Below are 27,128 nucleotides of genomic sequence, written 5' to 3'. Positions count from 1 at the left end.
ATTCAATTGCAGGGCTCCTTCAGGAGGTTTTTGTTCTCCACATGCAGACCAGTGGTGCCAAGGCCTGCCCAGCCCTGGGAGGCCGACTTGATTCATTTTGTAATCACAGCCACTGAAATTGGAATTCCAACGCTCGTATTGTGTGGCTGGGTAGCCTGATTGAGGGGGCTGCCAAGCGGCCGGCCCTGCGGAGGGGCCAGGAGTCACTCTACATCAATTCCGTTGTTTGTGCAGCTTTGTGCGCCCCTGGGGGGCCGTTGCTAGCTGGCAATGGTTATTTATGTCTCTTCTTTAACTGCGTCCCTCTCTAAGCGCTCTGATAATTGGAGCAACGGGGCCCCACAAATCCATGTGAAATCGCCTGCCAGCTCCACACACGGTGGTCCTCAGAGTAGGAGAGAAAGACCCACTCCATGCTAATGCCATAAAGGAAGGGAGTGGGGCCTGCTGTAAGCCTGTAGGTTCACGACTCACTGGTATACAAAAACGGAGATCCCATCACTGACTTCACATGGCTTCCCAAGATTATACCACCTTCCAGGGTCCAGGAGAAACCAGGCTGTTCACCTCGTGTAAGTCTGGGTTGAGGAGCAGGGCCTACATGGCAGGAGTAGCCAGTTCTGGCTCCCTAAACTGGCCAGGAGGATGAGGGTCTCAGCTAGCCCATAGCCAGCTTCATGAGTATGAAAGTCCAGCCCCTGAAGATTCCCAGATTTTTTTCCCCTTACTTTTTTTCTTGAGACAGAATTTATTTGTGTAGCCCTTGCCATCCTAGAACTCAATCTGTATGTCAGGCTGGCCTTGAACTCACAGATATCCACCTGCCTCTGCCTCCTGAGTTTTGGGGAAAGGCATGGGCCACCTTCCCTGTCTTTTTTTTCCTTTTATATTTTTTATGCGTGTGATGTACATGTTTGTGTCTATGCATGTTTTACATGTATAAGGACATATACGAATATACATGCACTTGTGTATATATATGCTCGCATGCAAGCTTGTTTGTGTGTATGTATGTGTGTGCATGTATGTATGTACACATGTAGAGCCCTAACATTGAAGTCTGTTGGGAATCATCAATATTAATCACTGGGGCAGTGTCTCTCAATCAAATGCAGAGCTCACTGATACGGTTTGTCTTGCTAGCTCACTTGCTCGGGATCCCATCTCTGTCTTCCAATGCTGGAATTGCAGGTGGGCTGCCACATTTATATGTATTTGTAAGGGTTCAAACTTCTCTTCATATTTGCATAGTAAACATTTTAACACCTGAGCATCTCTCTAGCCCCCGGATATATCACAATGGTAAGTTTTAGGTGACCCTGGAAGCACAAGGGTATGACGACCCATCCCTGGCCAGAACAGCCCTCAAACTGGACCGTTTTCTAGTGCTGGGTTCCTGGTGGCAAGTTCCTTCTGTGTTCCTCAAAGGACAGCCAGAAAAGTATAGATCATAAAATCATCCAAGACTCCCATTGAAGAAAATTTTGCAGTTTCTGAATCCACTCCAAGTCAATCTGGATAGGCAGAACCTGCAGTATTCAAACGCTCCTGGGCCTCAGTGTGTCCCTAGCTTGGCTTTGAGCACAAGACAGAGGTGTCTTATCAGGACAGCTGTGGGTGGGCTGGGCCTGGGGCGAGTGGACGTTGAGAGCAGTGAAGACTGGACACTCGTACCGGGTAGAGAAGGCGCTGCCCACTCCCACACTCACCCCTGCACTCCCACACTCACCCCTGCACTCCCACACTCACCCCTGCACTCCCACACTCACCCCTGCACTCCCACACTCACCCCTGCACTCCCACACTCACCCCTGCACTCCCACACTCACCCCTGCACTCCAGCTGGAGATGTCAAGTAGCAGTGCTGTTGTAACGACTTAACCTGAGCTTAGCGATTTCACACAAAGACATTTACCAGTGCACTCAGGCCTGAGATCAGAGACCTAAGAGTGGCTTTCTCTGCAGCTATGGCTCAGGATAGCTTGGGTTGATTTGGCCATGACCACTAATGGCCATCACCTAAGTGGCTTACAAACCATGGGAGCTGCCCACAGTTCCGCAAGCAGGAAGTCCGAGGTTGGGGTCATCACCCCTGGGTTGTGTACAGTTGCCTTCTTGCATGTTATCACATGACAAAGACAGAGAAGGGAACCAGTCTCACTCATGAGGGGTCCAGGGGTTCATCCTCATGGTCCAATCTCCAAAGCTCAGCATCCCACAATCACCTTGAGCAACTGGGCTCCTATTTGGATTTGGGGTACCCATGGAGAGGAAGGCCCTGAAGCTGGGCACCAAACGTAAAAGATTCAGGACTGACCCAGGGTCAGTAGAGGACCCTCTGCTGGGCTGCATTCTGGCATGTTGTTCCCACAAAGGAAATGCCCATCTGCTTTCTCCTTGTGATTTCTCCAGGGCTTGTGCAGTAGAACAAGAGTCTTCCCAGGCCAGACACAGTTGCATGTAAATGCAGCCTACATCCATGATAGTGGAAGCCCTGGCATAGGACAGGTGGCCATTGGGTAGCCCAAGATTTGCGGTACAAAGGCAGACATTGGGCACCACTGAAGGAAGCTGACAGAGTGGGTGAAGCAGATTGTTCTTTGTGATAGATGTTCTTGACACCCAAAGTTAAGTTAAGCTTGCTTGGCGGTGGGGACAGAAGTACTCACATCCTCCCTATATTCTGGGCTGAGAGGGTTGACTCTGCTGGCAACTCCCTGCACCTGCCTGAGGCTCAGCCTGCTTTTCCTAAGAGAGCTTTGTCCTGCTCCGCTCAAAAGTGCTGATCTGATCACAGGAGGGCACAGACTGCTTGGGCCCTGCACCATCATGGCCCTTTTGTGCCTCAGTCTACCCAGTTCTCTCTGGAATAGGTAGTAAGGAAAGTTCCTTTGCCTGTCCAGGAGAGGCCTGGGATGGCAGCTCTTGTGTGAAGTCTTATAGGAAGTCCCATCACCTCTCTGCTTGGCCACGTTTCCTCCAACTTGCTGTTTTTGGTGGCTCAGGGAGTTGGTAGAGTCTTGGGGCAGAGGGGGTCCTGGGTCAGGGGTGGTAGGTGACCTAAACACCTTAATCACCGCACGAAGCCTCCGGCTTTAACTGCCTCCACCTTCTCCCCCCTTCCTAGACCAAGAAAGGCTACCAGAAAACGGTGCTGGAGATTGACACACCCAAAGTGGAGCAAGTCCCCATCGTGGACATCATGTTCAACGACTTTGGTGAAGCCTCACAGAAATTTGGATTTGAAGTGGGGCCAGCTTGCTTCCTGGGTTAGGAGCTGCTGAGCCCACCGGTCTTCAGAACAACCTCGTGACCTCAGCACCCCACCTGTGGGTGTCCTGTGCACGGCCCATCCCGGACAGTGAACGTTTCTCACCCCTGCCTGCCTGACTCATCTGTGCCTCGGAGGGAGGGACCCTCCGTGGCCTTGGACCCCACACCCAGAGAGAACCAAGGGAAAGAGCCGTGTCCCCCACGGAGCCGAATCACATGACCTAACCACACCACAGCCTCTTGCCACGCTGCAGGCCCTGGTCCCCAGCTCTCCTGATAGGTTCATCAAAGGCGTTCATGGACTGTTGGCAGGGAGTCAGGGTGGGGCAGTATTTGGGAATCACTTAAAAAGGTGCAACTTGAAGATATGTATTCCCCTTGACCTTCAAAAGATGCTCTGAGGTGATCTTAAAAAGGTCGCCAAAGCCTTCTTTTTTTTTTTTTTAAACAACCCTCAACACATCCACTCAGAGGCCAAATGTCATTCCACACGTGCCTTTCCGATGGATTAAAGGTGCTTATGTTTTTGTGAGAGTTTTAAGTAAATATTTGTATTGTATTGTTATAAATGTTAAGTGTGCCTGGCTTTCAATCTTGCATGGAAACCCAGCCTCAGGCCCATGGGGAGAGCGGGCAGCTAGGATGGGGCACCAGCTTGGGCTTGCAATTCGGCTCTCTGTAGGGGGCATCTCCTCACTCCTCCCTCTCCCCACCCCCGCAAGAAAGTGCAATAAATTGGAAATTTGCTCAGTCAGCAAGAAGCTGCATAGCCACTGCAGGTGCCTGGGCCCTTTCCAGACTTTTAATTATTTTCTTTTCTTTTTGATTAGCTCTGGATAATTTTTTATGGGGAGGGAAAAATAGGCATTTGAGATCCTGCCTCTCCTACATGCACTCAGATTAAAACACAGGCTTAAATTAATCCTGATTGCTTCCTTTTTCCGTGTTTCTTCCTGCAGAGGCTGATGGGACAGTGTCCAGGGCTTGAGAACCACGTGTTCTGTAGATGATAAATAACTATGAACATTGGTGCTGATTTTTTTTTACACTTGTGTCTTGTGGTGCTACGTGTCCTAGAGGCCGCCTTAGGGTGCCTGCCGCGCCTCCTTCCCCCACCTGCCTTTATCCTGGCCGTTTTTCTGCATTCTGAGATTTTGCCAAGGACCTAAAGATCAGATCGGTGCCAAAGACCCTTCTTCCTTGAAGGCACCCCGTGCTCATGATGGTGGGGAGTCCTTCCTGAAGCCTGAGTCCCCTCCGGGTTCAGGTTATTTCATTTGAAAACACACGCGCAAAGCAAAGACTTCCCGCATGGTCCATTGCGTATCCATGATCGTGTTCAGTTGCTGATGTTCGTGGTGCTAATTTCTGTGTGCATGCCAAGGACGGGATGGAAGCCACTGGGTGCCCACGCTGATAGCCAGACTGCCCTGTGAGCAGCAGGTGGACTAGGAGATTTACGATGGACTTCGTGGCTCCAGGGCTGCTGTTTCGGTTTCCACCAGAGGGGTGTTCTGGGTGCCGGTGTCAGTTCTGGGGTCGGGATGGATCCCTCTGCATGCTGTCGTCTTCCTCCTCCTCCAAGGTGTGTGTGTGATGGAGAGGCTGCCTTCTGGGTGCAGAGGTCTCCAGGACCAGCAAGGGAAAAGAAAGGCTCACTGTGAGTCACACGCCTGTCATGCCTCTCCTTCCACCATGAGGAGGCTATGGTGCCCAGGGAGTCAGCCATCAGGCTCCGGTGCTCCTGTCCCCACCCCACCCCAAAGTGAAGGAAACCACAACGAAGCACCCGGGAGTGACCAGGATTGATGAATGCCACCAACAGGCATCCCCAGGTTTCCTCAAGAACAAGCTTTACTCTTGCCAAAGAAAAGCCCGGCCCGGAGGTTGCTCCTGAAAGCCAGGACGCCATCGTGAGCCAGGGACTGCTTGCTGTGCGTGCCTCTGCGTGAGAAAAGCCATATTGGAAGACGGCCATGTGATGCCCTGTGGATTCTGTGTAGGTCATGTGATTCGGTGTCTGCCTCTCTCCCCGTCTGATTTACCCTTTCACCCTGTCCCATTCTTCCGTCAGTTCCCCTCCAAGTTGCAATTTGTATTGAAGTCCAAAATGTGTCCTGTTCTCCTCAGTCCACTTCACCTTCAATATTTTACAATAAAATTACTTCTTATATTTGCAGAAACGCTCCTGGCCTCATTTTTTATGCCTCTGGTGTGTGCTCTCTCTCCCTCTTTCTCCACATATATATAATTGGGCAAATAGTGGCGAAAATACACACAAAACCATAAACAGAACACTGTGATAAACTATAGGACCCTGGGTCCTTTAAAATTTCAGGCCAAAGGGTACATTGTATATTTCCCAGAGGTCCAACTGGAAGCCTCAAAATTTCACTTCTCCACAGGAAGAGTGTTCGAAAATATTTTAAAACTGTGTACTAAAGGAATCCTTGTAACAGTGTCTCAATAAAGGAGTTTACTGTTTACACCCGAGACTTGACCTTTGTTTCCTTTGCATGGCCAGGCCCTCTGCCACCTGATGCTTCTGTTGGCTTACAGTCTCAGACATTAAGAACTATGAACTGGGGAGGGGTGGTCTAGGAGGGGTGGAGAATGGCTACCGGCTGTGACCTCATGTGGCCGTGGGCCCAGCTGTGGGCTGCTTTGTATCCATGAATGGGTATTAGGATGTAGCTGGTGCTGACTTCAGAGGCCTTACTTTTCACCCTGGACTTTTGACACCCTGAGGGGACGTGTCACCAAATCCATCAGGTGACACCTTTGCAACTAGATAATTAGATCAGGTCACACTCCTTTGCTGTTTGTGGCTAGAGGAGTCACATGTGGTTCACCTCAGCCAATGACCTTCATTCAGCATGTACCTTCATTCAACGTGTATCTCCTGCTTCTGAAGGAGCGACTCTTTTGTATGTTAGCAGTCGTGGCAACATTCCTGCAGGTTCTGGTGTCACAGCCACCAGACTCTCAGGAACGTGTACCATCACTCCCGGAAGCAGGTTCTGCTACTTTGAGGCCCCTCAAGGGGATGCCTGTTACCACCGAGCCCCAGGCCAGAGGATCTCAGTGTGGTTCGCAGCCCCACGGCAGCAGGCGGCATACCACTCTGCTCTGTAGGCGGGCTGCTAGGAAGCCTGGGTGTCTGTTTCTGCCAAGGTGATTCACAGACTGGGTCATTTGAGAGTACTGTCCTGATGACCCCTGAACTGTGAAGGACTTGGTCCTGGAAGGGAGGCCGCCCTTCTTTCCCAGGCTAAAGCTGATGACAGTCACACAGGCAGGCCATTGAGTATCACAGATACCTAGAAAGCTCCAAGGCTTGGAAGTGAATGATGAGGTAATATCCTGAGGAAAACAGCCCTGAACTGTGGAAAGCAAAGCCTCTGGAGTTGAGAATTCGCAGGGCTGGATGAAATAGCCAGTTGAGAAAAGCTCTGGGGGACACGCCCATCAGAACTTGGCCACTGTGGCTGAGCAGCTGGAATTTAGGCTTGGTGTGGGGGCAGATGGCACCAGATACAGCCTGCGGGTTGCAGTGAGTGACTCGGGAAAGGGGCACCAGTGACTTGACACTGTCAAAGGCTGGCAGATGTAAGAGCCCCACAGGAGAAGAGGAGGTCCGCGGAGCCATGGCGGGAGGGGCCACTGGTGGGGCCTCAGGAATGCACGGGTGGAAAGCTGGCTGCGAAGAGATGGGATTCACAGAAATGGCCTCCAGCGGGGTCGGTGGGAACTGATGATGAAGCCTTGTAGTGTCCCTTGACCTCGGACCCTTATGAAGCAGCACACAGCAAAAAAACGGCCCGGCTCACCTCCCTGGGAACTGCACCTGCAGGTTAGACACTTTGAGGGCAGAGCCTCCTCCAGACAAGAGTGGGCCAGCTTTCTGGATGAGAATGGGAGGCCAGGAGCCCACTGGGGCTGCTCCAGGCCTATTTTAGGGTGCTCATAAACCTGTGCTCAGCCCCAGACCTCGAGAGACAGAGTGGCTTCTAACAGTTGATTTAGCATTATAGTCTCACCACCAAGGTTAGGGGTCCCCAGCCTGAGGGCTCTCCTCCTGGGTTAAGTTCTAGAACCATCTAAGGAACTTAGTTGTGGGTTTGGGAACCACTGGAACAGCGACACTCCTGGCTTCTCCAAGGGACCTTTGGCTCTGGTGCACACAGAGGCATGGTCCATGAACTCATTTTCTAAGCCAAATCCACTAAGGCTCGGGAAGAGCATAGGGTCCCACCGAGGCCACAATTGTCTCTACTCCTGACTCCCGGGCCAAGTTTCAAAGGATCCCCTAATAGGTTGCTGTGCCCAAACGATAGGTTTCTCTGCAGATGCAGTAAACCAGATCAAGACAAATTAAAAAGTAAAGAACCGGGTTTGTCTGGACAAAGCACTCCTGGGTGTACAAAGCACTCTTGAGCCCCAACCCAGAGATGAGGTGGGGGGAAGGGGACAGGAGAGAAATCACATGACCGATCTGAAGGAGGTGTCCTAAATACCCTGTAGGCACGGGGTGATGATGCATCCTTCACAAGCTGTTAGTGCCCAAAATTACAGTCAGTGGGGTCTTGAGCAGTTAGCAGCTTTTGTGGTGGGGTGTGGGGGGGGGAGTGCCTCTGCAGTAAGGAGTGCAGAGCTGGACTTTTGGCCGCTTTTCTGAGAGGGTGGGGTTTGGAGATAGAGAATTGGGGCTGAGCTGTAAACTCCAGCAGAATGCTCCCTCCATCTCTTCCTCCTCAACTTGCTCAAAGAAACAGCTAGAGGCTAGAGCCCTGACTAGGTAGGCCCTCTGTGATCCTCACCGCCTTTGCTGCCTCGAAACAAAGCCTCTCTGTGAGACTCTTGGATTGGGAATGGCCAGCTGACTCTCTCTGAATGATTGAACAGCTGGACACTATGTAGGGTGTTGGAACCTCCCTGCCCTGCCATGGTGTGGGTGGGGGTATCCCAGCAGGAATCTAGGCTAGATCACCAGCTTGGCTGCAGGGAGTTTTGATCTTGGAAAACGCCAGCTCAGCTCTTCGCCCTGTCCCTCCCTCAACCTGTGGAAACCAGCACATTGGGATGCAAGGCCCAGGCTTCCATCTGCTCCCTGTCTTCCCAAACATGAGCCATGAGCATCTGCCACTGCCTGCACCACACTCACGATACTCCTGTCAGGCACCGGGTCTGTTCTAGGCCCCAGGCAGGAAGACGTCCCTCCCCAGCCGCATCCCAGGAGTAAACCCTTCACAGGAGCCACACTTGTGTTCTCCCATAGGCATGCTGCATCCCTTCTTTCCATATTGACGAGGGGGAATCACGTCAGTTTGGGAGACATCTAGTCTCCAGGCATATGTTGTGAGCCAACATGCTCAGCTGTGCAAGAATCCATTGCCTTCTGGGACGTCCTCAAATTCGTTTCAAACTAGAAGCCTCTGCCCAGAGAGCCTTTTCAGGGTCGAAGCCATTAAGAGGACTCTTCCCCCTCTGTGTCCGTGGGATTCACTGTGGGGTAACCCAGGACACGAAGACATAGAGGTTTGAGACAGCTCATAGCTTCACCCCACAGCTTTTGGAAAGAGCTTCAGCAGGCCTTGAGGTGCAGGGTCTCGCCTGGCATTGCAATCAGGTGCCTGTGGTGTCCAGGTCTTTTTCATAGGGTTGACCAGATGACCACAGAAGGCCCTACTTCCTAGTGCCCTTGGCGGTGCCAGGATTCAAGTCCTTGGGTGCTATTGATTGGCAGCCATTGCTGACCTTTCTCATGGGCAGTCTCTCCAGTGTGGTAACACTGGTGAGAGTAAAGTAGTGTGTTCTGGATCTAAAATAGCCTGCACAGGCTGTGTATTAAGGCCTGGACACCAGCCTGTGGCATTACTGGGAGATGGTGGAACCCCAGGAAGTGGAACGTAATGAGAAGAAGTTAGGTTATTGGGGATGTGCCCCTGAAAGGGGTATTGGGATCCCAGCCTCTTCCTGCCTCTGCTTTTCTGTTGCCATGGTACTAGGCTTCCCTCTCTCACACTTCCACCTCTGAGACACACAGTGACTTCATAGGCTCCACATCTCCCATGAAGCCCTGGAAGCTGAAGATTGATCTTCTCAGGCATTCTATCACAACAACAAAACTGGTGAACACAGCCACCTTCGTCCAGGATGGAATCTGAGTGTGAAACAAGGCCCGAGAAGGAAATGGCGGAGCGGAAGCCTTCTTACTGCTGCAGGCCCGTTTGCTGGGGTTTCTTCTTTCTTCCTTGCCAGGAGGGCCTTACATCCCTTCTTGCCTGAGATTCTAGCGGATGCTGCCCTGGCTGAAGAAGACCAGACCTAGATGGTGGCTTTTCTCACTCTAACTGACAGCACAGGGTCTTCTGGTACCCAGGACAAAGAATGATTTGAGGGAACAAGTTGACAGATTAATGAAGGAGTCTATGCTCAGCTGGGGAAGGCGATGGATCTGGGACTTAGGGGCAGAAATGCACTGCAGTTGGCTGGCAGCAGCTCCCACCCAGAGGCAGTGTTGGTGAGTCCCAGGAGGCCACACAGGATACTGGGCACAGGTAAAGCGTGGCAGTCCTTGGGCCACTTCTGTGCTTTTAGTTTATCCCAGCTTTCCACGGTTCTGACAAAATACCTGAGAAGATCAACGCATGAAGAGGAAAGGTTCATTTGGCTCCCATCTTGAAAGGTTCCATTTCATAGCAAAAGGGACATTGGGGAAGGGTTTTGAGGACAAAGACATCTTTTGGTGGGGAACATGGCTATAAGGGTGGGCTTGGTGTAGGGGATAGGCCTGGGGTGGGGCACAGAGGCCATTTGGAAGATAATTGGAAAGGACAGTGAAATATAGAGTTTCTTAATGGAGGCTTGAACATCACATGCTTTTATATCAATATCTGGATGGGCCAAGGGTAGATGTAATGTCTATGTGATTCAAGATCAGCTGTCACACACCCGTGCAACCAAACTCCCCTAGACCTAATCTTTCCATGGTCTCCATCCACTGTCCTCTGGTGCCCTGGTCTTTTTACTGTGTCTGGAATCCTCCAAGCTTTTTGCCTCTTGCTGTAGACTTCACCCCTAATATTGCAGATCTGAGTCCCACTTCTCACCTATCACTTTGCAGAGCCGGGGTTGTGAACACCCACTCGGAAGGCTGCTTGTGTCTGTCTTTGCAATGTGATGACCAGCGATTTTGCTTCATAGGAGAGCGTACTGAAGACTCAGAGAGGCAAACGCAGAGAAGGTTACTCTTCTGCTTTGTGACGTCAGATGTCAGGAAAAAAGCAAAATGGACAGCACACCAATTTAGTACCGATCAGGAGAAATTCCACCCCTACCTCCCCATCCTCCCGGGGCTCCAGGTTGACCCTACCCCTCCATTTCCTGGTACATGGGTTCTGAGTGTCTGGTCACAGAGCAGACACTGAGATAAACTAAAATACATCGAGGCAGGCGGGAGCCAGCTCCCAGCTAGGGGAAGACAGGGACAATGTGCCTCCTGCTTGTCTGCGCTTCCTTAATGAATTCCACCTCACACTGAAAATGGATCATAAAGATTTCTCTCTAACATCATCAACACAAATATTTCATGGCATGACTTCTTAAGCTTTGTGTGGTTTTGACCCTTTCTCTCCTAAGAAATTTTATATAACTCCAAGCATATAGACACATAAAACAGATATACATACCAAGCAGGTATAGATAATAATTTGTAAAAGAAATTAGATTAACTATATTAAAGAAACTATTTTTAAAATAACCCTTTGGCAAACATTTAATTTTTATCATTCATTAAAGACAAAAACAAAATTTTCCTGTCAATGCGTGGCCATGCTGTGTGGTTGTGCTGCATGGCTGTACTGTGTGGCCGTGCTGTGTGGCCGTGCTGTGTGGCTGTGCTGCATGGCTCTGCTTATTTTTACATAAAGATCTAATCTCGTCTGAATATTTGATACCGTGAGACCTTGAAACTCTCCAATCTTTTTCAGAGTCGATTGATATTTTGATTTTACAGCCGTCAATGCCACTTTGCATATAAACATAGTACAAGATGGTAGGGAAATATTTAAAACACTTTCAGAACTGTCGGAAATTCTGTCCTAATCCCAGCCCAAAATTCACTGAGCATTTTTAAAATAAGTCTCAAGTCAGAAATTCAAACAATTTTTAAAAAATCAAAAATTCTCTTATATTTTGGGTTATGAGCTTAGCATTTAGTGGCTGAGCCATCTCTCCAGCCCCAAATCCGATAGTCTCAATCCAAAGACATACTGACATGATATTTACATGCTGAAGAACGATGGGAGGGAATTATTTGACTTTCTCCCCCTGTAGTTAAGTCTCTGTGTTTCTCTAAGAGTCAGAAATTGTAGGCACAGTGTAGACCCTGCAGTTCACAACAGGTGAGAGCCTCACATCTGAGCAACGTAGTTCAAGCGTCTTGGTGATACATGATCCAGTGATGTGCCCAGTGCTCATTCCCACGGTTCAGCACAGGTCAGCGCTGCCAGAAACACATGGACTCTGGATGAGGGTGATCTTGAATTCATTGAGTATGCAGAAACCTTCCATTACTGACAAAATTTTCACCACCCGCACTCCAGTTCTAAGACCCTCATGGCTCACAGTAGTTCAGGAAGCCGGGCTGTAAGGCCACTATGGACCACACCCTTTTAAGGCACAGCAGAAATGCAACTGGGGGCTGATGTGGGTGTGGTCATGTAAATGAGAATGGTCCTGTAGGCTCATAGTTTTGAATGCTTGGTCTGCATTTGGTGGAACTGTTTGGGAAGGATTAGGAGGCAGCCTTGTTGGAGGAGGTGTGTCCTTGGGGGTGGGGGTGGGAGCCTCAAAAGACCTAGGCTGTTTCCAATGTCTCCCTCTGCCTCCTGCTTACGGTTTGAGATGTGAGCTCCCAGCTGCCCCTGCTGCCACACCTTTGCATCACCATAACCCCCTGGAACCATAAGCTCAATTAAACATGTTCTCTCTCTCTCTCTTTTCTTTCTTATAAGCTGCCTTGATTATGGTGTGCTATCACAGAAATAGAAAAGAAACTCATATGGAGGTGAGCTGTAGACGGGGGAAGCTGAAGGGCTCTATGGAGAAGACCTGCAGGCACCTGGCTCTCTCTTGCTTGCGTTCCTCTATGATGAACTGTGAGAGACAAACAGGACTAATGTAGACTCAGAGAATCAAAAGTGAAGCAATTTATTCTACAGCCTTGCACAGTGCGGCCCTGAGTCTAGAGAAAACATTGATGTGTCGATTTGGCACATGGCAGCAGTGTTTTGTTTTGTTTTGTTTGTTGTTGCTTTTTTTATATTCCTAACAGCATTTCTCTGTCCCCTGAGTTCTTCACTGGATGGGTTTTCCACGGAAGAAATACCATCTTTGTCACTTGTCTAGCATAGCCCTTACCCCATCCCCCATCCTCCTGGGGCTCATGATCTTCCTGCTCTTTCTTGACTGTATGTGACCATTCAACCCTAAGATTAATGTGAGAGCACCCAGTTGAGTAGGCACCAGCAGCTAGCTAGGGATGCAGGGGCCTAGAGCCTCCTGCTAATCTGTGACTCATTACCGCACTATTATGTACTTCTTCTAAAAGATGAACCATAATGACTTTTCCCGACAAGGTGGCAGCTGTCTTATCAGACAGAGGATTCGGTCCCAGGGATCCAGGTTAGCACCACGGCTGGGCATATGTTGTGGTTATTTATGTTGTGATATGATTGTCTCATATGTGTTATTATTTCCACTGCTGTGATAAAATACCTTGACTGAAAGCAATCTAGGGGAGATTTTAGTTCACATATCCAGGTTACAGTCCATCACAGCAGAAAAGTCAAGGCAGGAATTTGAAGCAGCCGGTCACATCACAGCTACAGTCAAGAGCAGGGCAGTAAATGCTTGCTTAGTGCTTAGCTTTCACCCTGGTTCATCACTGGACTCCCCTGAGGCCTCATGCCCAACTAAAGGGACCAGACAGAGGCACCCTATGAAAGCTAGGAAGCCAGCCCTGCAGGATTGCAGTCCCTCAGGACTCAGTAGTTAAATAGTGCCGGGCCTGTCTAAAGCACCTTGCCAGGCCTCTTCTAAGGAAGAGCAGTTCATACTAACATGGTGTATGTGGCATTTTCAGACTGCACAGTAGAGAGCTCATGATACCTGGCATAGAATCAAAATCTATTAGATATGTCCTAGAAGGAACGTGAAGCCTGTTACCAAGAACTAGAAAGAACTGGGCGGTGGGGCACACGCCTTTAATCCCAGCACTCGGGGGGCAGAAGCAGGCGAATCTCAGTGAGTTCAAGGTCAGCCTGGTCTACAAAAACGAGTTCCACGACAGCTTGGATTGTTATACATAGAAACCCTGCCATGGAGAGAGGGGAGAAGAAAAACAGAAGGAGAAGAAACACGTGAATGCCTCAGATGTCAGAATTCTCAGCCAGTACTTTAACCATATATATGCCAGAAAAGAAGACCACAGGTGAGGATGTGGGGGGTTCAGAAGAGGTGGAAAAAAGCAAGCATGAACTAAGTATAAATGCTGAAGATGGAAATTCAGAGAACCCATGGGTACAGAGAGCTTTGGTAGCATTTGCTCCAATGGGGGTTTGGAAGCCATATTTTTTGGAGATTTATTTTATTTTTAATTATGGGGTGGTGTGGTGTGTGTGTGTGTGTGTGTGTGTGTGTGTGTGTGTGTGTGTGTGTGTGCACATGTACCCTGGGAGGCCAGAAGAGGAAGTCAGAGTTCTCAGAGCTTGTGTTACTGCTGGTTGCAAGCTACCAGCACGGGTTCTGGGAACCCAGCCTGGTTCCTCTGGAAGAGCAGCCATACTCTCAACCACCCCAAAGAGATATGGCTTATAAAATAAGAGCAGTCAGCCCCCACTCCCAGGAGGTAAGGAGCAAGCAGACAGAGTGGGACTCAGGCCAAGCGGGGGGCGAAGGGAAGGGGCAGAGTCGGAGGAATACGGGCTGAAGATGTCCAACTATGATGGGCGGCAGCTGACACTACTGATCTGAGGACTCAGGGAGATGGACTTACAGCGCGGACACAGGAAAACAGGAGACGCCTCTTCCGGGAGGGAGCAGAGGGGTGCGACAGGAAGACTGACCAGAAAGATGAGGACGAGAGAAACAATGAGCAGAAATGGCAGCCTTGAACTCGCATCCAGTGGAAACACGGAAAGAGAAAAATAATTCAGACATGGGCGGACCCACGCCCCAGCTATGCTGCAGTGTTTTCCAGCTGAGGTGGCACAGGAAAGGGTAGAAAAGCATCAATTCTTAGTGGGGAGAGAAGCCACCTTGGTAAGCAGGTTGCCAGAATGCATTTCTCCCCGTTAAAGTGGTATGAAGCCAGGCCCGGCAGCCCCCACCTGCTATCCTAGCACTACAGAGACGGGGCAGCTGGCCAGCTTAGGCTACATGCAGGACATTACCTCAAGTAAGCAGAGAGAGTGATGGGCAGAGAGAAAGCCCCTTAAATAAACGTTGACTTACTAAGAAAAAAATGGGAGTGTAGTCAGGGCTCGTAATCTACGTAAAAATGAAGTCCAAGGCCACAACAAGTCTATACATTATGCTTCTTGTTGCTATAGCAAAATGCTTGTCAAAGGCAGATTAAGCAAGGGAGGGTTTCTTTTGGGTCACAGTTTGAGGATGCATTCAGTTCATCATGGCAGGGAAGCCATGGCTGCAGAAGCTGGAAGCCACTGGTCACGTGGCATTCACAATGAAGACGCAGAGAGACGAATGCTGGCGCTCAGATCACTCTCCCCTTTATTATTTATTTATTTATAAGTCTGGGACTCTAGGTCAACTGGTGTCACCCATATTCAGGGTGGGCCTTCCCATCTCAGTTAAACCATTCTGGCAATATCCTCACAGATGCACCAGTGATGTGTTTCCATGGTGATTCCAAATCTGATGAAGTTGATTGACAATGAAGAGGAATTGTGAGCACGGGCAGGAGCCAAGCAGGTTTCAAACTTGTCACCTCAGGAGGATGTGGATGGGCTCCCAGGGTAGGTGTGGATGAGGGTGCCTGGAGGCTGCTGTGTTCTGGAACACTCCGGGACCCTTAGAGAGCCAAATAGCCTCAAGGTAGCCTCTCTCTTTCCTGAGCCTCAGTTTCCCCATTATAGAGAGACAGCTGCCTTGGGCATGGTCTAAATAGTGAGGCAAAATTAATCTATTCACATTTATGTCTCTGAGGCCTGCTTCAACCAAGTCTGTGGGTATGAGCACATGGTTAGAAATCTGGCCATTTAAACATGAGTTTTGTGAACCTGGGGGTGGCTTAGCTGTTCCCCTGTGATGCATAAACACACTGAAATCACCGGCTCATTCACCTCTGCTGTTTTATCACCTGGTAGATCTTATTTTTTACCAAAGGTGACTCTGAATTTTACCGTCAGCTTCTTAAAAAGTTCCATTCAAGTGGAGCTTGTCTGACAACTTAAAATGACATTCCCAAACCCAGGGCTTCCTTAAGCTTCGAATTTGGCTTATAAACCTGACTTCCCATACGACACACAACTTTAATAACTTCCCTTACGAAACCCGGAAATGACTCCCAGCCTCTTCACTGGCTTATCTGATTTAACAGACTTAAACATATTAATTGGATTCTACAAAATTAATTTCTACAAAATTAATCTATTCAAATGTATGTCTTTGAGGCTTGCTCCAATCAAATCTGTGGGTGTGAGCTCATCATTAGAAATCTGGATATTTAAACATGAGTTTGATGAACTTGGGGGTGGCTTAGCTGTTCTCCTGTGACACATGAACACGTTGAAATCACCAGCTCATTCCTTCCCTCGGTGTCACCTTTCCAGATGGACTGCCATGTCATCACCTAAAGGCAAAAATCCCCTCAGACTTTGCCAGTGTTCATGATGCCAATGGCAAATGTCCCAGGTGCTAAAGAGCTGCTGCAGGATTAGGATGCTGCTTTGTCCAGGTTCAGGAAGAAACACACCAGCATGGGTCTGTTTCTGGTCTGGAGGCCAAATGAGCAGGGTCAGGCTGCTGTGAGCCTCCGGCCAACATCTCTAAGGAAGAATGCTATGCAGAAAACAGGTGCCTGGTTCTGGCTTCTCTGTTCTAATTTCACCTAAGGAAGCTTGCCCCTACCTGGGTAAACCCACAGAATGCAGCACCTCCTCAGTCCTGGAGAGGTCTGGGGGTTTAGAGAAAGGTCACCAAGCCAGGGAGATGGCTCAGTGGGTACAGTGCCTGCCTTGTGAACATGAGGACCTGAGCTCAGATCCCCAGCACTGGCTTTTGGTGTGGCACCCAGTGTGGCAGTATGTGTCTGTAGCCCCACGTGGAGACAGGAAGGTCTTGGGAGCTCCCTGGGCAGTCTAACCAAAACCAGCAAGACACAGACTCGGTGAGAGACCCTGTGCCAAAAAACAGGATGGTGAGCAACAGAGGAAGGCACCTAGTGTCAGCCTCTGGCCTTCGCACCCTCCTGCACAAGCAAGCATACTCAGATATACACACATACACCACAGGAACACACCCTCCTCCACAGAAACACACACACACCACAGAAACACACACACACTACAGGAGCACACACACACCACGGGAACACACACACGCTACAGGAACACACACACACAGAAACACACACACGCCACAGGAACACACACGTTATAGGAACACACACACACACCACAGAAACACACACACGCTACAGGAACACACACACGCAGAAACACACACACACACCACAGGAACACACGCACACTAAAGGAACACACACACACCCCACAGGAACACACACACACACCACAGGAGCACACACCACACACAAACACCCCACAGAAACACACAAACCCCACAGGAGCACACACCACACACAATCACCCCACAGAAACACACACACACACACACGAGGGGGGTCATTCTGATATCTAGTGAAAATGAATGGTTTTATCATTTGTGAGAGCTGTCTGGGGAAATCAGTATGGAGGGGCCTCCAAGAACTAAGAAGCGCTCTCTTCTAAGGACCCAGCTACATCATTTCTGGGAGTCTACACGAAGGACTCCGAGCCAACACACCACAGAGATACCAACACCTGTGCTTACTGCAGCTCACAATGCCCAAGTGATGGGCCAAGCTGGGCATCTACAGCAGAGGGACGGAAAAAGAAAACGCAGTACAGTCACAGTGGAGTTTATTCAGCTCTAAAGAAGGCGGAAGTTGTCTCATTTGTAGGAAAGCAGATGATGAATTAAATCCTTCTCGGAAAGACAAACAGGTTTTCTTTCATTTGAGGTTCCTAGATTTCACACAGCCACATGAAATCGAGTATGTCCATATAAGTAGGAATAAAATCATAGAGAGGGACAAAGGAGAGCTAACAGGGTGGAGGAGGGAGAGAAGCCCAACACAACGTGCATGAGTTGATAAAGGAGGAAGGAAAGTTCACTATCATAGAAGAAACTGTCAGACTCCCCGCAATGGCTTTCCCTGATACGGGGTCTTGGAGCCAATCTTCCCAGCGCCCAGAGCTACTCTGGATGTCCTTCTCCAGGTCCTTGCAATTGTCCCTGATCCAGCCTGCCAGGGGCACTAGGGCCATGCGGGGGGGGGGGGGGCACAAAGCATCGTAGTTTCTTAACTGAAATCACACCTCTCTGTTGTAACACCCATACCTTAATTAACCCCAGCGCTTAGGAGGCTGAGGCAGGAGGTTTTCCGGAATTTGGGGATCATCCTGGTCTACATAGTAAGTTTGGGACCAACCTGGGCTAACAGAGTTAGCTCGTGTCTCAAGACAAAAACAAAACAAATACCAAGGTCGCTGGTCAGCCAGGGAAGCCTCTGCCTTACTGTGCCCTCCAACGCTTACCCCTCATGCCGCAGTGAATTCCTATGAAGTCTCTTTCAGACTGCATTGCTTTTGTGATTTTGATCTTGACTAGAGTGGGCTGAGCAAGTCACACTGAAGGCTGGTGGGAGAGCTGCGAGGGTTGCCAGGAGCTGCTGGCTTTGGCTGCCAGGATAGCTTGGGGAGCCATGGCATAAGCACTCTGGCTGTAAAGAGCTGCCTGGAGACCAGTTAGCAGCATCTGCAAGAGCTGCTGAGCCTCAGCGCTAGGGCAGTCGCTCATCCTCCTGTGTGGGAATGGGAGCCGAACGAAGGCGCCTCTGCCCGCTGACAACTGTGAGGACCCCTGGAAGCTTGCACTCTGGGCCACGTACAGTTTATGTTTGTCAGGGATCGGCAAGATGGACTTGACTTATGATAAACAGCATGTAATTTAAGTGTACAGATGAGTAATCTTGACATTCAATCAGCTTATGAAATCATCACCCTGGTCAGGATGATGAACGCACCTGTCTGTCACCTCCCCAAGCTTCCCTGGGGGAAGCTTGGCATCCAGCATCTCAGTGCCTTGCTCACTAGGTGACTTGTGTTCTGCCACTGCGAATTAGCCTGCTCTCTCTCCCCCTCCCCCGTGTGTGTGTGTGTTTGCATGCCCACATGCCCATACAGCACTCATGGATGAGTGTATACATGCACCTGTGTAAGGCCATGCATGTAGAATCCAGAGGACAACTTCAAGGGTCTTCAGGAACCATCTACCTTAGTTTTTCAAGACAGGGTCTCTCCCTGACCTCTCCCTGAACTAGAACTCACCACCTGAGTTCCAGGGATCCAGCTGTGTCTGTCTCCCCAGTATTAGGATTACAAGTGGGTCCCATTCCGTCCAGCTTCTTTATATAGACCCGGGTACTAAACGCAGAGCCTCCTGCTCAGACACCATTGATGGGCTGTACAGTCCCTCCAGCCCTCCCTGGTTTCCCGCCAGTGAGCTGCCAGTGTACTTGAGAGTCATGGTGGGCTAGAGGGCCTACAGTTCATTTCTCTTCATGCCCAGTGGCACCAGTGGCATTCTGTCTGTTTTCTTACCTACATATTCCACCAGGCACAGGTTGAAATTATTTGGAGGGAAATTTGCATATTATGGAACATCTGTATACTTTTGTGTTTTTGTTTCCAAATTATTCCCTGAACTATATGATACAACAACTGTTTACATAGCAATTACACTGTGCTGGGTGTTGTAGGTCACCCAGAGATGGTTTAAAGCACCCAGAAGGATGTGCACGCCTTCTGTGCAACCATCATACTACGTTAAATAAGGTACTTGGGCACCAAGAGATTTTGGTAGCTGCATTTTGTCATATGTGGTTCATTGGTTCTAGGGCTGTTATTCAGGCTACTACATAAGATTCAGAAATGTTTCTCTGAGTCTTTTTCTTTAATTCCTGTGTCAGTGTGGAAATGTCAACAGGGTGTGGTTGTGTATGCCTTTAATACCAGCTGAGGCAGGAGATTCTGTGAGCTGCAGGACAACTTGGTCTAAATATCAAGTTCAAGGCAACCAAGGATACATAGTGAGATCCTGTCTCATATATATATGTGTGTGTGTGTGTGTGTGTGTGTGTGTGTGTGTGTGTGTGTGTGTGTGTATACCTCAGTGTGACATGTCCCTCATAGACTCTTGTTTCAACACAGTCTCCAGCTTTGGTACAGTTTAGGGAAGTTGAGGAGCCTTTGGACATTGTGACCTAGTAAGCAGAAGGCAGGGACTCAAAGATGATGTCCATTTTTTGCTGACAGCCCGTGTTTCCTGAGACCTGACTGGCCAGGAAGTGAAGTGCCTCCACCATACCCTCCCCACACCGTGAACTCTACCAGGTCCTCTCCCCGTGATGAGCTGACATTGCAATTCAAAATACATCCTTCCTCCTTGAGCTGCTTCTGGCATTTGATCCCAGCAATGAAGAACTTAACCAATACAATGCCTCCAAAAGAGCCTTTTCCTGGGTGGAAGGGCAGGACTTTGGGGGTGTCTGCCTGTAGGTATTTTCTCACTGGAGATGGTACTTCAGGAAACTGACTCAGGACCTTTATTTTCCATCCTAGATGCTTCCTATTTTTCGTTTCCCATTTAGGTCTGTGGTCCATTTCAGGTTGATTTTGCATATGGTGTGAGGTAGGGTTGGCGTCTTTGTTACAAGCTGGTTTTCCCAGCATCTACACGCACATACCACTATACCCAGTTTTTCAAGTGGGTGCTGGGGCTCGGCATCATCTGTTACAAGCTGGTTTTCCCAGCATCCCCTCCTGAACAGCTTGTTCTCTACACTTCCTCCATGCCTTGGCCCAACATCCGTCTCTTTATCTGAGTAGGTATTATTGAATCTCCATTCTGTTTCATTGTTCCATTGTCTCCCTTTAAATGAATACCCCTTTGCTGAGTTAATAATCTTGAGATAATACCATAATTGTATTGATAATTCTTGTACCAGTAATTCAGAGCCCATCAAGTTATGTAGTAATATTAACATAATAACAAATTAAATCATGCCACATCTGTCAAATTTATTCTTTCTTTCTCCTCAGAGATTTTTGGGCAGTCCTACATTTTGTGTCTTTCTAGGATGAATCCCAGTGGCTCAGAAGATTAAGGCTGCTAGAATTCTGACTTGAACCAATCATTAGCATCATTAGATCCATTTCAGACACAATCAGTCTTAACCTCCCGCCTTTACCTTGGACCTCTTGCCCTGTGAACCAGCTTTCATCTTATCAGACGCCTTTCATCTTACCAGAAAGCATTCATGTGTGTTCACGCATGTGCTTGCATACATGTATGTGTGTATGAGGATGATGTGTCCACATGCACATGGAGGCCATGGGTTAACTTCAAGTATCAGTGTCATTTGCCAGTCCCTTGCCTCCTTATCTGTTTTATTTTTGAGACAGGACTTCTCATTGGCCTGGGGTTCATCTCTCCACTTCAGCTAGACTAGCAGGCAGGAAGCTCCAGGGATCCACCTGCCTCTGCCTCCCCAGCACTGGGACTGCTACATGCATGTACCACTACATCCAGTCGAACTCTGGGCCTCATGCTTTCAAGGCAAGCAGTTTGCCAAGTGAGCCATCTCCCCAGCCCCTACTTTCGATCCTTCTTTGTGCCTTCACCTTTGTACCACTAATGTCATGTGAGCTGGGGACATTTTTTCATAGTTTGTTGAGCAGGTTTCCCTTTGTGGTGACAGACCCTCATGTGTCCCCAGGCTCCTTGTGCCTTGCTAGCCTACCTTGCCAGGTTCCTTCTCCCTGACTGTAGACAGAACCTGTGACTTGCTTCTGTCTGGTAGAGTGCAATGGAAGTGATCAGGTGTGGTGTATGTGTGTGTGTGTGTGTGTGTGTGTGTGTGTGTGTGTGTGTGTCTCACATGAAATGGCAGCTCCTGCCAGGAAAGTCTTGCTGCTCTCATTTCCTGCCAACTCTGAGATAGGAAATCGCCCATGCTAGTGATGCCATTGGCAGACAGCCTTTAGGTACAATGGCATCTTCCAGCCAGCACCCTTAGGGAGCCGCACCCGTCACTTCTGCAGTCACAGCAGCTGGACTCTGAGAAGTACCTGAGGCAGCTTAGACACAGCTTTTCCCTGGTGGATCTCAGAGATGGTAGAACTTTGGTGGTCACCTTTGACCCTCAATAGCAGATTCAGTGAAGTTATGTGTAGGCTTCAGGTTCACATGCAAACCTCAGGAGAATGAGACTGTGTTCCTTCGTGCTGTAACTCGCTAGAACTTTCTACGTCTTGTTTCCTAAGAGTCTTAGAGATGGGGGATGGATCACGATTGCAGATGTGTTTCCGTTCTCTTGAGATGACCATGTGGTTTTCCATTTCAGGCCAGTAAGGTGAAGAATGGCATTGATTTCCAAATGGTAAACACACCTCCCACCCCTGGGTTAACCCTCAGCAGCTCCTGATGTATTTTAGACATTGTATTGTTGGACTCCTCTTGCTGAAGTCTTGCTTAGAACTATTGCATCCATGTTCACAAAGGTTATTGATCTATCATTATTCTTTTCTTGTGATAATTTTTGTCTGGCGTTAGTATTGAAGGAGGCTGGTCTTAAAGAATGAGTTAGGAAATAGATGTAACTTTTTGATTTTCAGAAAATAGTAGGGGTAGAATTACTATTATTATGTCTGGATGACTTCATTCTTAAAGCTACCTGGGTCTGGGTTTCCTCTGTGGACTCTGTTCTGTTCATTGATCAAGAAATTACCTTTCAAGCAATGCCACATTACAGAATAAAGTGTGCGTGTGTGTGTGTGTGTGTGTGTGTACTGTCATTTCAATTCCTTTTATCCATATGGGTTTTTTTCAGGCTCTGTATTTATTTAAAAACTTTTTTCTTAACATTTCACTTATTTTAGCATGTGTGTATGATGGGATGGGTGGGGCCATTTGTGTGTGTTCATTCACACCTGTGCACATGGAGGGCAAAGGTCAACTTTTGGGCACCGATTCCTTCCTTCCACTGTGGGGGTGCCGGGGATTAAACGCAGGTATCAGGCATGGTAGTAATGGCTTTAATCTACCCAGACAGCTCGTAGACTCTAGGCTGTGTATTTCTTGAGTGACTTTGGTGCTCAAGAATTGCTGAATTCATTGGAACAGGTTTTGAAAAATAATATCTTCATTTAATATTTGCAGAGTACATATTAATGATATCGATCTAAGAGTGACTAATGTTTTGTGCTCTCTCTCTCTCTTGCTTTCTCTTTCTGTCTCTCTCTCTCTCTGTGCCTGTCTCTGTCTCTCTTGCTCTCTCTCTTAAAAAGCCTGGCTACAGATTTATACGTTTTATTGACTTCCTCAAAGACCCAACAACCTTGCTTCTGTTGTTTTCCTCTACCACTCCTGACTCTTTCTCATCACTATTCATTGTCTCCTACTTGGATTTAATTTGCTCTTTGTTCCAGGGCTGAGGTGGAAAGGGGCTCCCACCCCCACTGCACCCCACCTCCTCCTCATGGACTTCTCCTGCTTTGACCTCCCAGTGCCGCTTCAGCGCTGCGCACCAGCTGTGAGAGCTTGTGTTTTCTTGTTTACCTTGGGTTTAAAATCAGCTGACATTTTTCCTTTTGATGTCTTCTGTTGTCTACGGTTTTTGTTTTGTTTTTTGAGACAGGGAATCTCTGTGTAGCTTTGGAGCCTGTCCTGGAACTCACTCTGTAGACCAGGCTGGCCTTGAACTCACAGAGATCCATCTGCCTCTGCCTCCCGAGTGCTGGAATTTAAGGCGTGAGCCTCTACCACCGGGCTATCTATGGTGTTTAGAAGAAAACTAATGTTATTAAGTAGCCAGATATTCGGGGAACTTTTATAGGTTTTCTAGAGCCCTTTATTTTCTTGGTTTCTATAGAGGTTCAGGGCTTTCTCTGTATAGCTTGAATCTGTTCCTTTAGTGGTTAGAATGTTGTGAGCACCTTCGCTGTGTCACAAACATTGGCTGCAGACCCCTCTACCTCTAGTCTCATCTCTTCCATCTCCCTCCTCCCAGCGTGACCATGCTCAGCACATGCCAGAACCATGCTGGGCAGATGGGCAGAGCTGTGGAGGGCCACTTCTGACAGAGGAAGTGAAAGAGTGCAGTTGGGCAGCAAAGGGCTGGTGGTGAACCTTGTGTCACCTCTGCCCCGCTTGGGACCGTGGCTTCCTCAGGCACAAGAGGTGAAGGAACGGTCCCAAGCTCTCATGATGGGGACTCAGGGACTTTTTGTTTCCATTTGGCTCATGTGTTATTTTGTGGGCAGTTTTATACCTGCCAAAGATGCCACATCTTTGTTGTTCAAAATGAATTCAGTTTCTTTAGTCCTACTATGGTATTCTCAGGGACTGGAGTCTACCTTCATTTTTAAAAAACGGTTTCTTTAGGGGCTGGAGAGATGGCTCTGAGGTTAAGAACACTGACTGTTCTTCTACAGGACCCAGTTCAATTTCCAGCACCCACATGACAGCTCACAGCCATCTCTAACTTCAGTTCTAGGGGACCTGACACCCTCACACAGCCATACATGCAGGTAAAACACTAATGTTCATAAAATAAAAATAAATAAAAGTTCAAAAGAAAGTTTCTTTCTTTTTATATGTATGGTATTTATGTTGTATGCTTGTATGAGTTTCTGTGCATGGTGGTGCCACTGAGGCCAGAGGATATGTTGCAGGTGAGTGTGAGCTTCCGAATGTGACTCCTGGGAACTGAAACCAGGCTCTCTGGGACAATGGTAAGCATTCTGAAGCCTTAGCCATCTCTTGAGCTGATTTGCTCTGGAAAGGTTCATGTAGACGAATCTCTTAGGTTCGTCAAGTCTCCACTAGGTTTGGGATCTCGGTGGAAGCCCTGTGTTGAAGGTGTATAGGAAAGAAAGACAGCGTGGGAGGCTGGAAATGCAGCCTCCCTTCTCCATCTTGGGGCTCCTTGTAGATGGGGCTGTGGAGCACAGGCTTCTGTCTCCTCCTGGCTCAGAAGTGGGAACAAGCCCCTAAGTGGTGGTACCCCAGGCGCTCTAGGCTGTCAGTATGAATTCAGTCTCCCCCAGGCTGAGGTCTTACACTTGCCTCTTTGCTTTGCTGGGGCAATGGGTACTTGTCACCTGGGGCTAGAGATCAGCTGACTAAGAAGAGGTCAGCATTACTGAGGTGAAGTCTTCTGGGAAAAGTTCTCTCAGGGTCAACATGCAGAAACCCTGTTCCCGAGGTAGTCAAGACTGTCTGTACCTTGTGCTGGCGGTAAGGCAAGGTGTACTCGGTACTCGGTAAGGTGTACCTGGTTTTGAAGGCATGAAGGGGTCACGGAGAGCAGCTGAGGCTTGGCACTGTATGGCAGGGCTGGAGTCCCTGAAGAGAGAGCCCAGGAGAGGCCGTTGGTCAAAGTGCAGCCCAGTTGCAGCAGAAGACCCAGCAGTTTGGAGATGCCAGCACCGTGGGATGACCACCACCAGCAGCAGTGGCGTGGAGCCTGCTGGAGCCGAGGAGACAAGCTGGGTGTGCTGCAGAGGGCAGAGCCGGAGAAGCGACCCTTTGGAGGTGCCCAGACATGGTGAGTGGATCCCAGACACTGGGTGCTAAATTACTTACATTGTGGGAGTTTAGTTTGGTTTGGCTCAGATTGGGACTGTACCTGGCTCTTCCTTCTCGAAGAAAACAAGTATTTAACATATATATATATATATATATATATATATATATATATATATATATATATATATATATATGTATGTAGGCACCTACAGTTGTGGACTTTGGATTTTAAAAAAGAGACCGTGGATTTTTTTTTTTAAGAGACTAAACTTAAGGTATTTGAATTTATAAGACTGTAGAACTTTTAAAGTTTATAAAATATTTTATATATAATATTGTAAAATCAAAATTAAAGTGCCCCTCCACCCTGCAATAACACACAGGTCATGTGTCCTGGACAGCTGCCCAGCTCCTTCCCCTCACACTGGGTTGCTAGTCTCTGTCTAGCTACTGACCCAGGAAACAGTCCAACCACAGACCAGTTTCTTTCTCCTGGTGGAGACTTCTGGATCCCCAGTGTAGCCCTGGACTTCCAAAAGCACCCCAGGTCTGCACAATTTGGGATGATGCCATTCCTTCTGCATTCAGAGAATCCAGTAGGGCCCAGGGCCAAGGTAACTGCAGTCATGGAAGGGAGGGAGGGAGGGAGGGAGGGAGGGAAGGAGGGAGGGAGGGAGAGGGAGTTTGTTTATAGGGTCTTGTGTAGGTTAGGCTGGCCATGGATGATCTTAAGTCTCCTTCTTCCTGTTTCCACCCTTGGAGTGTTGAGCCGGGCAGTGTGTAGTCCCAGCTTGGAGAATGTGGAGCTGCAATCAAAGGCAGGGCGTCCTGTATGCTAAGCAATCACTCTGCCTTCTGAGCCCCAGCTCCAATTTCTGGCCCAGGGCTCTCGGTCTCTGCATCTACACAGGTTCTCCCGGGACGCTGGTTCCTCCAGGAAGTGAGAGAGCTTTGAAGCTGTGATTAATTGAGGTTAAACCTTGAGAGATGCTTGTTCAAAAAACATTTACCTTCCCAAGTATGTGTCATTATTGCAGGAGACAAAAATAAACGATTAAAGACAGAAACATTTTTTAATCTGTCAAGCTCGAAGTTTCTTTCCCCTAAAGTGTTGTTTTTAAATTTTGCTTAACTGAGTGATGAGCTAAAAATAATTTTTATAAATAAATTTCGAAAATTTAAGCCCTGATGTAATTTGCTTATGAGCATCTTTGCTTTATCTTAATAAGATTTTAAAAATATTTATTAAAAAGCCAATATATTTGGGAGAGAGATGTCTTCTGAAATCACCCCAATAAGGTACACACGGAAGCAAGTGTTTGTGGGATCCTGGAAGGTAGGGCCCAGGGCATTGGAAGGCCTCTCTGCTTGGTTGGTGAGGGCTTAGAGTCTTTCTAGAAGCCAAGTTGATGCCCTTCTTCCACCCATCGTGTCTCTGGTCCCATATGTCACCTCTTCTGTGGATTCCCTGGCTGGTTTGTAGGAACTGGTTTCCCATTACTCTAACAGAAGACTAGAGACCATTAACTTCCGCGAGAAGAAAGCTTGCCTCCCAGGTCCCGCCTCTGCAGGAAAGGCTCCTTTGGTCTAATGGGTTTAGCAACTCCAACCCGTGGTCAGTTGGGCACAAGGTGGCCTATTAGGCTTGTGCAGTGGAACAAGTCATTTACATTATAATCGGGGTACAAAGGGAAGCAAGGAAGAGGAGTCCCATAGACTACTTGAAGGTCACACGCCCAGTGTTTAAAAACCTCCAGGTAGACCCCACCTCTTAAAGGAGTCACACTGTGCACTGCTCCTTTAACACATGGGCCTGTGGGAGACGGTCAGTATCCAAAGCACAGCACCTGTCCATCGACTCCGGGCCTTAGGACGGTTAACAGGAAGAAGTGTTTGAAGAGGCTCTCATGTCAGCT

At 48.6% G+C, this 27,128-nt stretch overlaps 1 protein-coding gene across 2 annotated transcripts in view; it reads left to right on the top strand.

The window, feature by feature from the left end:
• Col5a1 (collagen type V alpha 1 chain) overlaps positions 1-5,456 on the top strand; it is a 153,006-nt gene extending 147,550 nt beyond the window's left edge. For both annotated transcript variants that reach the window (XM_087899820.1, XM_087899819.1), the window contains exon 66: positions 3,128-5,456. In XM_087899820.1, coding sequence (XP_087755946.1) covers positions 3,128-3,274 — 147 coding nt within the window. In that variant the 3' untranslated portion in view covers positions 3,275-5,456. The remainder of the gene's footprint in view (positions 1-3,127) is intronic.
• The last annotated feature ends 21,672 nt before the right edge of the window (positions 5,457-27,128 follow it).

This window comes from Myodes glareolus, chromosome 21, assembly GCF_982192425.1.
Source record: "Myodes glareolus chromosome 21, mMyoGla1.1, whole genome shotgun sequence".
Taxonomy (NCBI): Eukaryota; Metazoa; Chordata; class Mammalia; order Rodentia; family Cricetidae; genus Myodes; species Myodes glareolus.
The sequence above is the reverse complement of the archived record's forward strand: the minus strand, read 5'-3'. Positions and strand labels throughout refer to the sequence as shown.